Source organism: Equus przewalskii, chromosome 16, assembly GCF_037783145.1.
Source record: "Equus przewalskii isolate Varuska chromosome 16, EquPr2, whole genome shotgun sequence".
NCBI lineage: Eukaryota > Metazoa > Chordata > Mammalia > Perissodactyla > Equidae > Equus > Equus przewalskii.
The window spans coordinates 68,686,546-68,697,235 of NC_091846.1; the positions used below are offsets into that span (position 1 = coordinate 68,686,546).

At 33.6% G+C, this 10,690-nt stretch overlaps 1 protein-coding gene across 1 annotated transcript in view; it reads left to right on the forward strand.

Moving 5' to 3' along the window:
• Nucleotides 1–10,311, forward strand: part of TM9SF2 (transmembrane 9 superfamily member 2) — a 56,525-nt gene extending 46,214 nt beyond the window's left edge. Inside the window, exons 14-17 of the mRNA XM_008516407.2 lie at nt 1,686–1,837; nt 2,931–3,042; nt 6,221–6,392; nt 9,618–10,311. Of these exons, the coding sequence (XP_008514629.1) occupies nt 1,686–1,837; nt 2,931–3,042; nt 6,221–6,392; nt 9,618–9,685 (504 nt within the window). The 3' untranslated portion in view covers nt 9,686–10,311. The remainder of the gene's footprint in view (nt 1–1,685; nt 1,838–2,930; nt 3,043–6,220; nt 6,393–9,617) is intronic.
• The last annotated feature ends 379 nt before the right edge of the window (nt 10,312–10,690 follow it).

Consider the following 10,690-nt stretch of genomic DNA (forward strand, 5'->3'; position numbering starts at 1 on the left):
GATTTCATAGTAAATTGATAAACTTCTTAATTTGATTGCAATCATTTTTAAAATATTAGTACTTAGGACTGGTAAAGAGGTTACAGATGTTAACTTAGATTTCAGAGTTTTGTAGCTAAATGGTAACTAATAGAGATTAATAGGAAATGAAATGCTAATTTAAACTAATGAAAGCTTTGAAATTTTGACATTAAAAATAAATTGTTTTATTACTTTTTTTTAACCTAAAAAGTTCGTGCATTTTTTCCTTAGCAATAAGTGTTTCTAGTCTACTTAACTAAGTAAACCAAGAGTATGGGTTAGGAAATGAAGCTGTAAGAAAAGTTAACTATAAAGTAAGCATAGCAATTTTTTTCATGTGTGGCTTTGGAATAAATTATTATATGCTTACGTGCTAATATTTGATTTTAAGGAAGATTGTAGTCAAGGCTGAGTTCCTCCTCCCTCCTTCCTCCAGTCTGTCTGTCTCCACCTCTGCTGCTCACTTCTACCCTCTGGCTAAGGGGGAAGTGAGAAATTATTCTAAAGTTTATTTATTTATGTAAATAAAGTTTATTTATTTATTTAAAGTTTATTTATTTATTTAAAGTTTATTTATTAAAGAATTTATTCTCTAACTCCACTTCACTATCCTTGCTCTTTGAAAAGATCCACTCCACAAAGTTAAAAGAAATAATGTATTATAGTACACTTTATGAGGGAACCTGGAATGCCCTGGAAGAAACTATCATTGCTTCATAGTCTCCACTGCACCTACCATGCTAGGCTACTAAAAGATTTTTCAGTTCTTTGGCATTTTGTTTAATTTATTATTTAAAGTCTGTATATATAGCATAAATAGTAAACTGACATCGTTTGACTTTTTTTTTTAATTGCATAGATTAAGTACTTAAAATTCTAAAAATATAAAAATGGAAGAACAATATAATGTTTCTCTGCCTGTGTATATATATCTATTTGTAAAATATTCTAGTTCACAGAAGTATAATTTCAATGAAAATACCAAGTTTTAAGTTTTGACATAACGTCATAAAAACATAGAAGTATGTTTTTGAACTTTTTTGCAAGAAAATAAATTTCTACGTATGTACCCTTTTTTCCCCTCATGTAACTATGTTTAGGTTCCAGTTGTATTTGTACTGTCATGTAGTGTGTTATGAAAGGGAGAATAATTGAGAACATCACCAATACCTTCTGGTCGTAAATGATAGCCATTCATTGTCTTCTTCACCTTCTTAAGTCTTAGTAAAATTGAACAATTTTAATAAAGATGATATTGCCCATCTCCAAATAAAAACGCATTGACAGCAATTTCAAAACCAGTGGATTTCTTACAGTAAGTATATAACTAAAAGGAAAAACCTAACTCTACCTGTTTATTAACTGTTACTTTCAAACTACTGTATTATCTCCATTTATTTCTTACTTTGTCTAAAGCCATTTGTTAGTGGATAACTGCTGGAAACAGTGGTGGCTTATTTCAGTAGACAGACTGAATATTGTCCCTGATAGTGTCTGGTTCATTGCTTCTAAATACAAATTTCAGTTTGTTGACCTAAGTAGACTTGTGTTGTCATTAGTGTCAGGATTGAAGCTGAGAAAAAGCAGGCAAATAATTTAGTACAAAGAAGAATTTTTAAAATAGATACATGACTGTGAATCCTTTATTTCTTTCTTTACTTAAGGCCATTGAACACCCAGTTCGAACCAATCAGATTCCACGTCAGATTCCTGAACAGTCCTTCTACACAAAGCCGTTGCCTGGTATTATCATGGGAGGGATTTTGCCCTTTGGGTGCATCTTTATACAGCTTTTCTTCATTCTGAACAGCATTTGGTAAGCTAAGTACTAAGTCCTGTTACTCCCATTCCCATATATGTACTACTAGCTTTCTTTTTTTGTTGATATGGATTACTGTTTATATCTTATAAATGCAAGCCATTCTCCAATAATCAGACATCTTAAGAGCCAAAAGGTTATTTTATCTTTTCCATAGAATATCACTTTTCCATAGTGATAACAGCTATTATTAATTGAGGGCTTATTAATTCGTAACCCTTACATAATTTCATAATATCTCTATGAGATAGATATTACCCCCATTTTACAGACATGAAAATGAGGCTTTGAAGTAATTTGCCTATGTCACACAGCCACCGTGTGACAGAAAATTAGCCCAAGTCTCTCCAGACCTATGTTCTCAAATAAGTAATCTGTACTGCTTCAGAGAAGATACTGTGAGCTCTTGAAAGAGAGGATTTGAGCAAGCATTGGAGGAAGGGTTGAGCTAGATGACCTTCAATGTCCTTTCTAATCCCAGGATTCTTTTCGTTTTCTAATTTCTTGTTTGCATGGAAAAACTCACAGTGGTGATTTTGAGCCACTCTGTTAGGGTGTAATATCACATTGCAGTATTTTATGATCATTATTTTATCACATTAACATATATTACAGGGAGTACCAAGGTTTGAGGTAGCTTAAGGTCAGAAATAAATTTGAGCTTTTCAGTGATTAGAACCTGTCTTTCCTTCCCGGTTGTTACCATATTTTCTAAATTCAACTGATTTTATCACATATAATAAGAAACAATATGTACCAAATGTAACCTTGTCTTAGTTTAGTTCTGCCTTTCCATTAATTCTTTATCAAATTTATCTGTCTCACCAGTAGAGAAGTAGACTAAGCATATTTGAATAAATAATTGTTTCAGGTTCTAGTTGAGCAGTAAGGCAAAGTCCAGCAACATTACCATATCCTTCCTCCCCCGCCCCACCCCCACCCCATCACCATCTAAACCTGTGAGAATTTATCTTTGATTAGTTGAGAGAAAAAGCACACATTTTCAGTTCAAGAAAAATAAAAAGATTGTGTCATTTACTGTGTCTAAGAGAAAATACTTATAGTTTCATCTTGACATGTTTGATTATAGGTCACACCAGATGTATTACATGTTTGGCTTCCTATTTCTGGTGTTTATCATTTTGGTCATTACATGTTCTGAAGCAACTATACTTCTTTGCTATTTCCACCTATGTGCAGAGGTATGTATTAGCAATATTATGTTAATTTGTAGACCGTGTTTATAATTCTGGCATAAATCAACTTTGAATACTATTAATTGAAATAATTTCTGTAGATATGTATTTATTAAGATAGAAATTGACCTGTGTTCCTAAATCAAATGTACCCCTCTTTAAGATTGAATTAAGATAGTATTCCAGTTCAGTATGTTTATTTAGAGCTTAACTTTAAAATGTTAATTTCCTGAGAATAGCTCATTATGCTGAATTTTTATTTTTGTGGTTTCAAGTGTCTAACAAACATTAATATTCTGTTTGTAATATATAGATATTTCTAGTCTGAGAATTTAGTACAAATAAACATTTTAAGTGGAAAAATTCATTAAAACATTTCGGTGATTACATTGTAATTAGTTATAGTCATGGCAACATGACAAAAATGAGGGCATCCTTATGTAATAGATGGAATTTATTTTTAAAGATTTAGGTTGTGTTAAATCATTCTTTTATGGTTATCTGCTATACAAGAGATAAAATCTAACTTTGTTAAACTTGAGATGCTTTTTAAAAAAAATTAGGTTAAAGTCATGTAGCATCAAATTAATCATTTTAAAGTGAACAATTCAGTGGCATTTAACTACCTTTACAGTGTTGTGCAACTACCACCTCTGTCTAGTTCCAAAACATTTTCATCACCCCTAAATGAAACCCCATACCTGTTAAGCAGTTACTTCCCATTCCCCTCTCCCCGAGACCCTGGCAATCACCAATCTGCTTTCTGTCTACATTTTACCTATTCTGTATATTTCATATAACCGGAATCATACAATATGTGGCCTTTTGTATCTGGCTTCTTTCACTTAGCAGGATGTTTTCAAGGTTTATCACATTATGGCATATATTAGTACTTCATTCCTTTTTATAGCTGAATAATATTCCATTGTATAGATATACCCCTATTTCTTTATCCCTTCATCCATTGATGGATGTTAGGTTTGTTTCCATTTTTTGGCTATTGTGAATAGTGCTGCTGTGAACTTTCATGTACAAATATTTGTTTGAGTTTCTGTTTTCAGTTCTTTGGGGTATATATGTAGAAGTAGAATTTCTGAGTCGTATGGTAATTCTTTGTTTAACTTTTTGAGGAACCAACTGTTTTCTGTAATGGCTGCACCATTTTACATTCCTACCAGGAATGCACAAGAGTCCCGGTTTTTCTACATCCTTGTCAACACTTGTAATTCTCTGTTTTTTAAAAAATTATAGCCATCCTAGTAGATATGAAGTAGTATCTCATTGTGGTTTTGATTTTCATTTCCCCAGTGGCTAATGATGCTAAGCATCTTTTCTTGTGTTTTTTGACCATCCCTGTATCTTTGGAGAAATGTCTATTCTCAGGTCCTTTGCCCATTTTTAGGTGGGTTGTTTATTTTTTATTGAGTTGTAAGAGTTCCTTATATATTCTGGATACTAGACCTGTATCAGATATATGATTTACAGATGTTTTCTCCCATTCTTTAGCTTGTTTTTTCACTTTCTTGATAATGTCCTTTGCACATATTTTTAATTTTGATCGTCTGATTTATCTATTTTTTTTCTTTTGTTGCCATATCTAAGAATTTATTGCTAAATCCAAGGTCATAAAGATTTACGCGTATATTTTCTTCTAAATGTATAGTTTTAGGTCGTTGATCCATTTTAAATTAATTTTTGTATGTGGTATCAGGGATCCAACTACATTTTTTTTTTAAGATTTTTTTATTTTTCCTTTTTCTCCCCAAAGCCCCCCGGTACATAGTTGTGTATTTTTAGTTGTGGGTCCTTCTAGTTGTGGCATGTGGGATGCCACCTCAGCATGGCTTGATGAGTGGTGCCATGTCCGCGCCCAGGATCCAAACCGGCAAAACCCTGGGCTGCCAAAGTGGAGTGCGAGAACTTAACCACTTGGCCACAGAGCCCGCCCCCCAACTACATTCTTTTGCATGTGGATATCCAGTTTTCCTAGCACCATTTGTTGAAAAGACACTTCTTTCCTCATTGAATGCTCTTGGCAACCTTGTTGAAAATCCATTGGTCATAGATGTAGGGGTTTATTTCTGAATTGCCAATGTATTCCAGAGGTATATATGCTCTCCTTATGCCAGTACCACACTGTTTTGATTACCATAGTTTTGTAGTAAGTTTTGGAATTAGGATCCTCCAACTTTGTTCTTTTTGAAGATTCTTTTGTGAATAGTCTTACAATTTTTTGTGAATTTGAGGATTGGCTTTTCTATTTCTGCACAACAGGTGGTTGGGATTTTTATAGGGAGCGCATTGACTCTGTAGATCACTTTGGAGAGGATTGCCGTCCTAACAATATGAAGTCTTCCAATCTGTGAACATGGGATGTCTTTCCATTTAAGTCATCTTTAGTTTCATTTAGCAATGTTTTGTAGTTTTCAGTGTACAAATCTTTCACTTCCTTGGTTAAATTTATTCCTAGATATTTTGCTGTTGTAAATTGAATTATTTTTTTAATTTCCTTTTTAGATTGTTCATCTTGTGTATAAAAACACAACTGATTTTCATGTTGATCTTGAACCCTGCAACTTTCCTGAATTTGTTTATTAGCTATAGTAGTTTCTGTGTTTGTGTTCTTTAGGATTTTCTAAGCTTCACGTATTCCAAAGGGTAGGAGAGATAGTGAAGTATTTTCTTTTAAAAGATCTCCTGCTAAACTATAAGCCATTTTATGTAAAAGTGAGAAAGAGCTGTTTTAAAAACCTACTTTGTTTAAATTATGTTAGTAATAACAAAATGGATTTCAACCAGTCCTTAATAGAATAACCTTCTTCCTCAGAGTTGACTAGACTAGTAATATTGATTTTGAACTATGTAAGTAAGCTCTTTATACATTGCTTTTCTTTGGGAAGCTTACATTTTAAGATAAAGTCTGATGCTTCATTATTCATAAACTGTTTAACAGTTTCCTACACATTTTTAGCCAGTCTTTGAGTAGCTCCACCAAAGATAAGGAGTGCTTCTTAGCATCTTTAGTGAGGAGGGAAATGGGCAAAGTTCACCAGGAGAATGAAACTGAGAGCAAAAATTAGGTTTTGGGGGCTATTTCACTTAGTTGTTTGCTTTGTAACTTTATGCTGCTACGTGTTATCTATTAATTGGAAAGTAATTCTTTAATTTCTTCTTTTCTGCCTAGGATTATCATTGGCAATGGCGTTCATTTCTTACCAGCGGCTTTACTGCAGTTTATTTCTTAATATATGCAATACATTACTTCTTTTCAAAATTGCAAATCACAGGAACAGCAAGTACAATTCTGTACTTTGGGTATACCATGATAATGGTTTTGATCTTCTTTCTTTTTACCGGTAAGAATTAAAATGATTATTTTTAGTTAAAAGTTTTTAGGTAAATTATTTATGAATATTTTCCTTTTATAAAACCTATGAAGGCTGCTACTACTTGGCACTCCTGTAGTTAGTCCTCATTGCAACTAAGCATAATTTGTTTGGTCTGCCCCATTGTGAGGTGAGTATCAGTGAACCGAAGGTGAGGACACAGAACCTGAGGGCAGAAGGCTGAACAGGGTCCATGGTTGTGCTAACAGTACAGGGGCCCCGGGACAGTGCGTGTCAGGGTCTTCCCCTGTTAACCTCTTCCTGGTACAGTCTTTCTTTTGCCCATTTCAGAAAGAGGGTAAAACACTCTTAACTACCTAAGTTTAGGAGTAAGTAGAAATCGAGGAGGTGAAGTCAAGATGAGACTGAGAATAAATGACATCAAGAAAAGATAATCATAGGACATCTCTTATTCTAGAAGTTTTAAACTACAAGTTTATATCTCCACTTTAAAATCCAAGTACCTAGTGGAATATAGTATATATTTTATTGATATTTATTTTATATATGTTTATCTTCTCTGTCCACCTAGATAAAAGTTTTCTGTATCTCAGAGCCCTGTGGGTGCTTGGTAAACATTTGTGGAATAACAACTAAAAAAAGAAAATTGTGAGACCTTTCTTTTCTTTAAAAAATGTACATCTAAAATTTTTATCTAAGATTGTGTTGCATGCTATGTGAGGGAGTGTAGGAGCCAAAAAAGAAAAAAAATTAGAACTATCCTCCTTTTTAGTTATCTGTTAACATTTAGGAGAATTAGATAGTATTTTGAAGTGCCCCTGTTGCTGTGTCAGTGTATAATAAGTTTTGGGCACTTCCATCGATTCTGTATTCCAGGTCATTGGTCAGACATAGTGGCGTAGGTGTGTGGGAGTGGTGCATATCTTGGTTATGTGATAGATTTAGGTTCACAGTCATAAATTTTACTTAATGATCTGTAAAACAGAAGTAGGCTATGAAACAAGGAATTACTGTTTTCATGCCTCTATATCTGTGTGTTCATGCATATATAGAATAATTTATTCCTTACCTACACACAAAAAATAATGATCTTCGTGAATGTCTTGTTTTTCCAGGCATGTGATATAATGATAGTTTAACCATCACCTAAACTTTATTGTTCTTGATTTTTAGTGTCGTGTTTTCACTTATTCAGAGTAAAACAAACTTTGTAATCTAAATTTTGGAGCCACACCAAATTGAATCAACCAGTTAAGCCAATAACTTTTAGTGTATTCCACTTTGTGGAAAAGGTTCTCTACACGGGAGTGGTGAGCCCTTTCAAGGTCTTGCATTTTTCTAAAGTAGGGTATGTCTGCATTTATTCAGGACCCCAAACTGACACTAGTTTATTTGTCAATCTGTTTTACAAAACAAAATAATTAATCTGTCACATAAGGAAAGATGCACTTTTAGTATGTACATTATATCTGTCCCATATTAAGAATAAAGTAAAATGCTGGGGCTGGCCCCGTGGCCAAGTGGTTAAGTTCACACACTCCGCTGCAGGCGGCCCAGTGTTTCGTTGGTTCGAATCCTGGGTGCAGACATGGCACTGCTCATCAAACCACGCTGAGGCAGCGTCCCACATACCACAACTAGAAGGACCCACAACGAAGAATATACCACTATGTACCCGGGGGGGCTTTGGGGAGAAAAAGGAAAAAAATAAAATAAAAAGAATAAAGTAAAATGCTAAAGTATTTTGGTAAGAACAAAAGTAAGTAAACTTAATTTTCTTAGAGTTGTCAGTATGGTAGTAAAATGTTTTCTCTCATTTTAAAGTATCTTCTCTTGTTATCTTAAGTTCTTGCTAGGCGTAAAGTTTATATTTTCACCATTACCTTTCTGAAATTAACCACGACTTCTTCCCAAGCCTTAATAATGACCCTTTGAATATCCAAAAGGAGTGTTTGTATGTCCTCCAAAACGTACACAGTGACTTGTGCATAGTAAGTACTCGGTACACATATGATATCAGAATGAGTATGATAACATTTACAACTTCCCGTAGGAATGTCTCCTGACTTAGAAAATCTCCTGCAGTACTTCTCTTTATGTTACATTTAAACCAATGGTGAAAACCATTGGAACTTTAAATATAAAACTTTCACAAGGGGTATGTATATCCCCTTCTGTATTCTTCTGCACCTCCACCTGTTGACTATTTTCAGGGGGTAATCCTGGAAAAAATGGTATGCCTCAGTTTCTTAAAATATGTTAGGCAGTTTCATAATTTGGTATATATCCTTTTGCAAAACAGAGTCTCCGAATTTATGCTTAGTAAATCTAAGCATGGTATACTCTAAAAGAGTACTACACTTGAAGTCAGTAGCAGTGAGTTTGAGTTCTGGTCCTATTACCAGCCACTTGGCATTAGACAGTTACTTAAGCCCCTTTGAGCCTCATTTTTGTCACCTGTCTAGCATTCAAATTTTTGGAATCTAGACTGATGAAGATACCTGAAAATCAAGGCGTGTGTTTCTTCATGAATCATCTCATTTACTCTGCATAATCTATAGGTAGCTGGGGCGGATACAATCATGTCTGATAAGATAAAGAAGTGGGCTTGGGCATTTCAGTGACTGGTCCGAGGGTGCTGCGCACTGTCGTGGCAGACCTGTGCCGTCCTCTGGCACCACCTCGCCTCTCATTTTCAGCAGGAGTGCATCTTTGTTAGCCCAATTTTATCACTTTTAACACTTGGTAAAAACTTTTCAGTTATTTTACTTTATTATAATCCTTTGAAAATTGATAATTCCTAAAACTGTACTTAGAAAATATTCCCATTTAATTATTCTATGAACCTGGTAATATACCTTGAATTGACTTTAATAGCAGTTTTCCATTTTGTGATAAGAAAATATTCTTAAATGGGAAGGGAAAATTGGCATCATTTTCATCTTTTAATTTCAATCTTTTGCATGTAGTAAGAAAAAGAATGTGTATTGTAGAAAGCTTAGGTGATCTTATAGTATAAAAAGTTCTTTCTATCAGCTTCTGTAAGAAAGTTGGTTTGAGGTGATTGTGTATCTTTGAAAAAAAACTCATGGATCTATGGTACATTCCAGATAGGTAATAGTTTATAGTTTTGTGGCTTTTTTTAAGGAGCCAATCATTTTGAGTCTGTATTTTTGTGTAAATTATGAAACTTCCTTTGAAAAAGGGTTTATTTTTGTTTTTTTTCTTTTATAGGAACAATTGGCTTCTTTGCATGCTTTTGGTTTGTTACCAAAATATACAGTGTGGTGAAAGTTGACTGAAGAAGCCCAGTGTGTCAAGTTAAAACAGAAATAAATTAAATTCTTCATCAACAAAGACCTGTTTTTGTGACTGCCTTGAGTTTTATCAGACTTACTGGCCTCGTAACCCTTCAGAAACAGCATAATTCTAAATACACCTCTTCCCGCACACCTGTCCCCACAAAATGTGTTTTCAACACTAAAACATTTGTATTGTGACTTGGTTAAGTACATATTCAGTTGTTCTCAATGAAGAGCAAATTTAAATATTATGTGCATTTTGTAAATACAGTAGCTATAAAATTTTCAATACTTTAATGGCAGAGTAGAGGAGGCCATATTAAACAATACTGGTGAAATGCAGGACAGTTTATTGTAAATAGGATTTTCTAGGCTCGGTAGGTGGAAAGAATTATTTTTCTTTGAAGGAGATAACTTTTTATCATGGTAATTTTGAAGGATGATTCGTATGATGTGTTTATTGGGGGGATGTGGCTTTTAAAAAAATCTTGTATTGGTTGTATCTATTCATACCTTCTTTTCTGTGTTGACTTCATTATTCCCATGGTATTGGCCTTTTCAACTATGTGCCTCTGAGTCTTTGAATTTATAAATTTGTTATCTTAATAAATATGATAAAAACGTCATCTTCATTGCATCATTATCTGTTGTATATTCAAGGAGGGTGTATAAATACAAATCTATTTACCAGTGGTCTTTTTAAATGATTTAAACTTTTATCAGATTTTATTGATTTTTGTTAATGTAACACTTTGAGTTTTGATCCAAATAAAATTCCAGTCTCCTGGGCTTTGTGACAAATCTAAAACTTTCACTGTTAGGTAATAACAGAAATTTTAGTCATCCGTGTCTATCCAGATAAACGCTGTTAGTCTAGTAGTTAATATGGGCCTTACTACATTATCATTAAGGGTTGTATATTTTTTACTTGTTTTTAAAAATATGGTATTTTTTATGTTTTTAAAGTCGATTTTTATGATCTCTATATTAGCAATGACTAGCAAG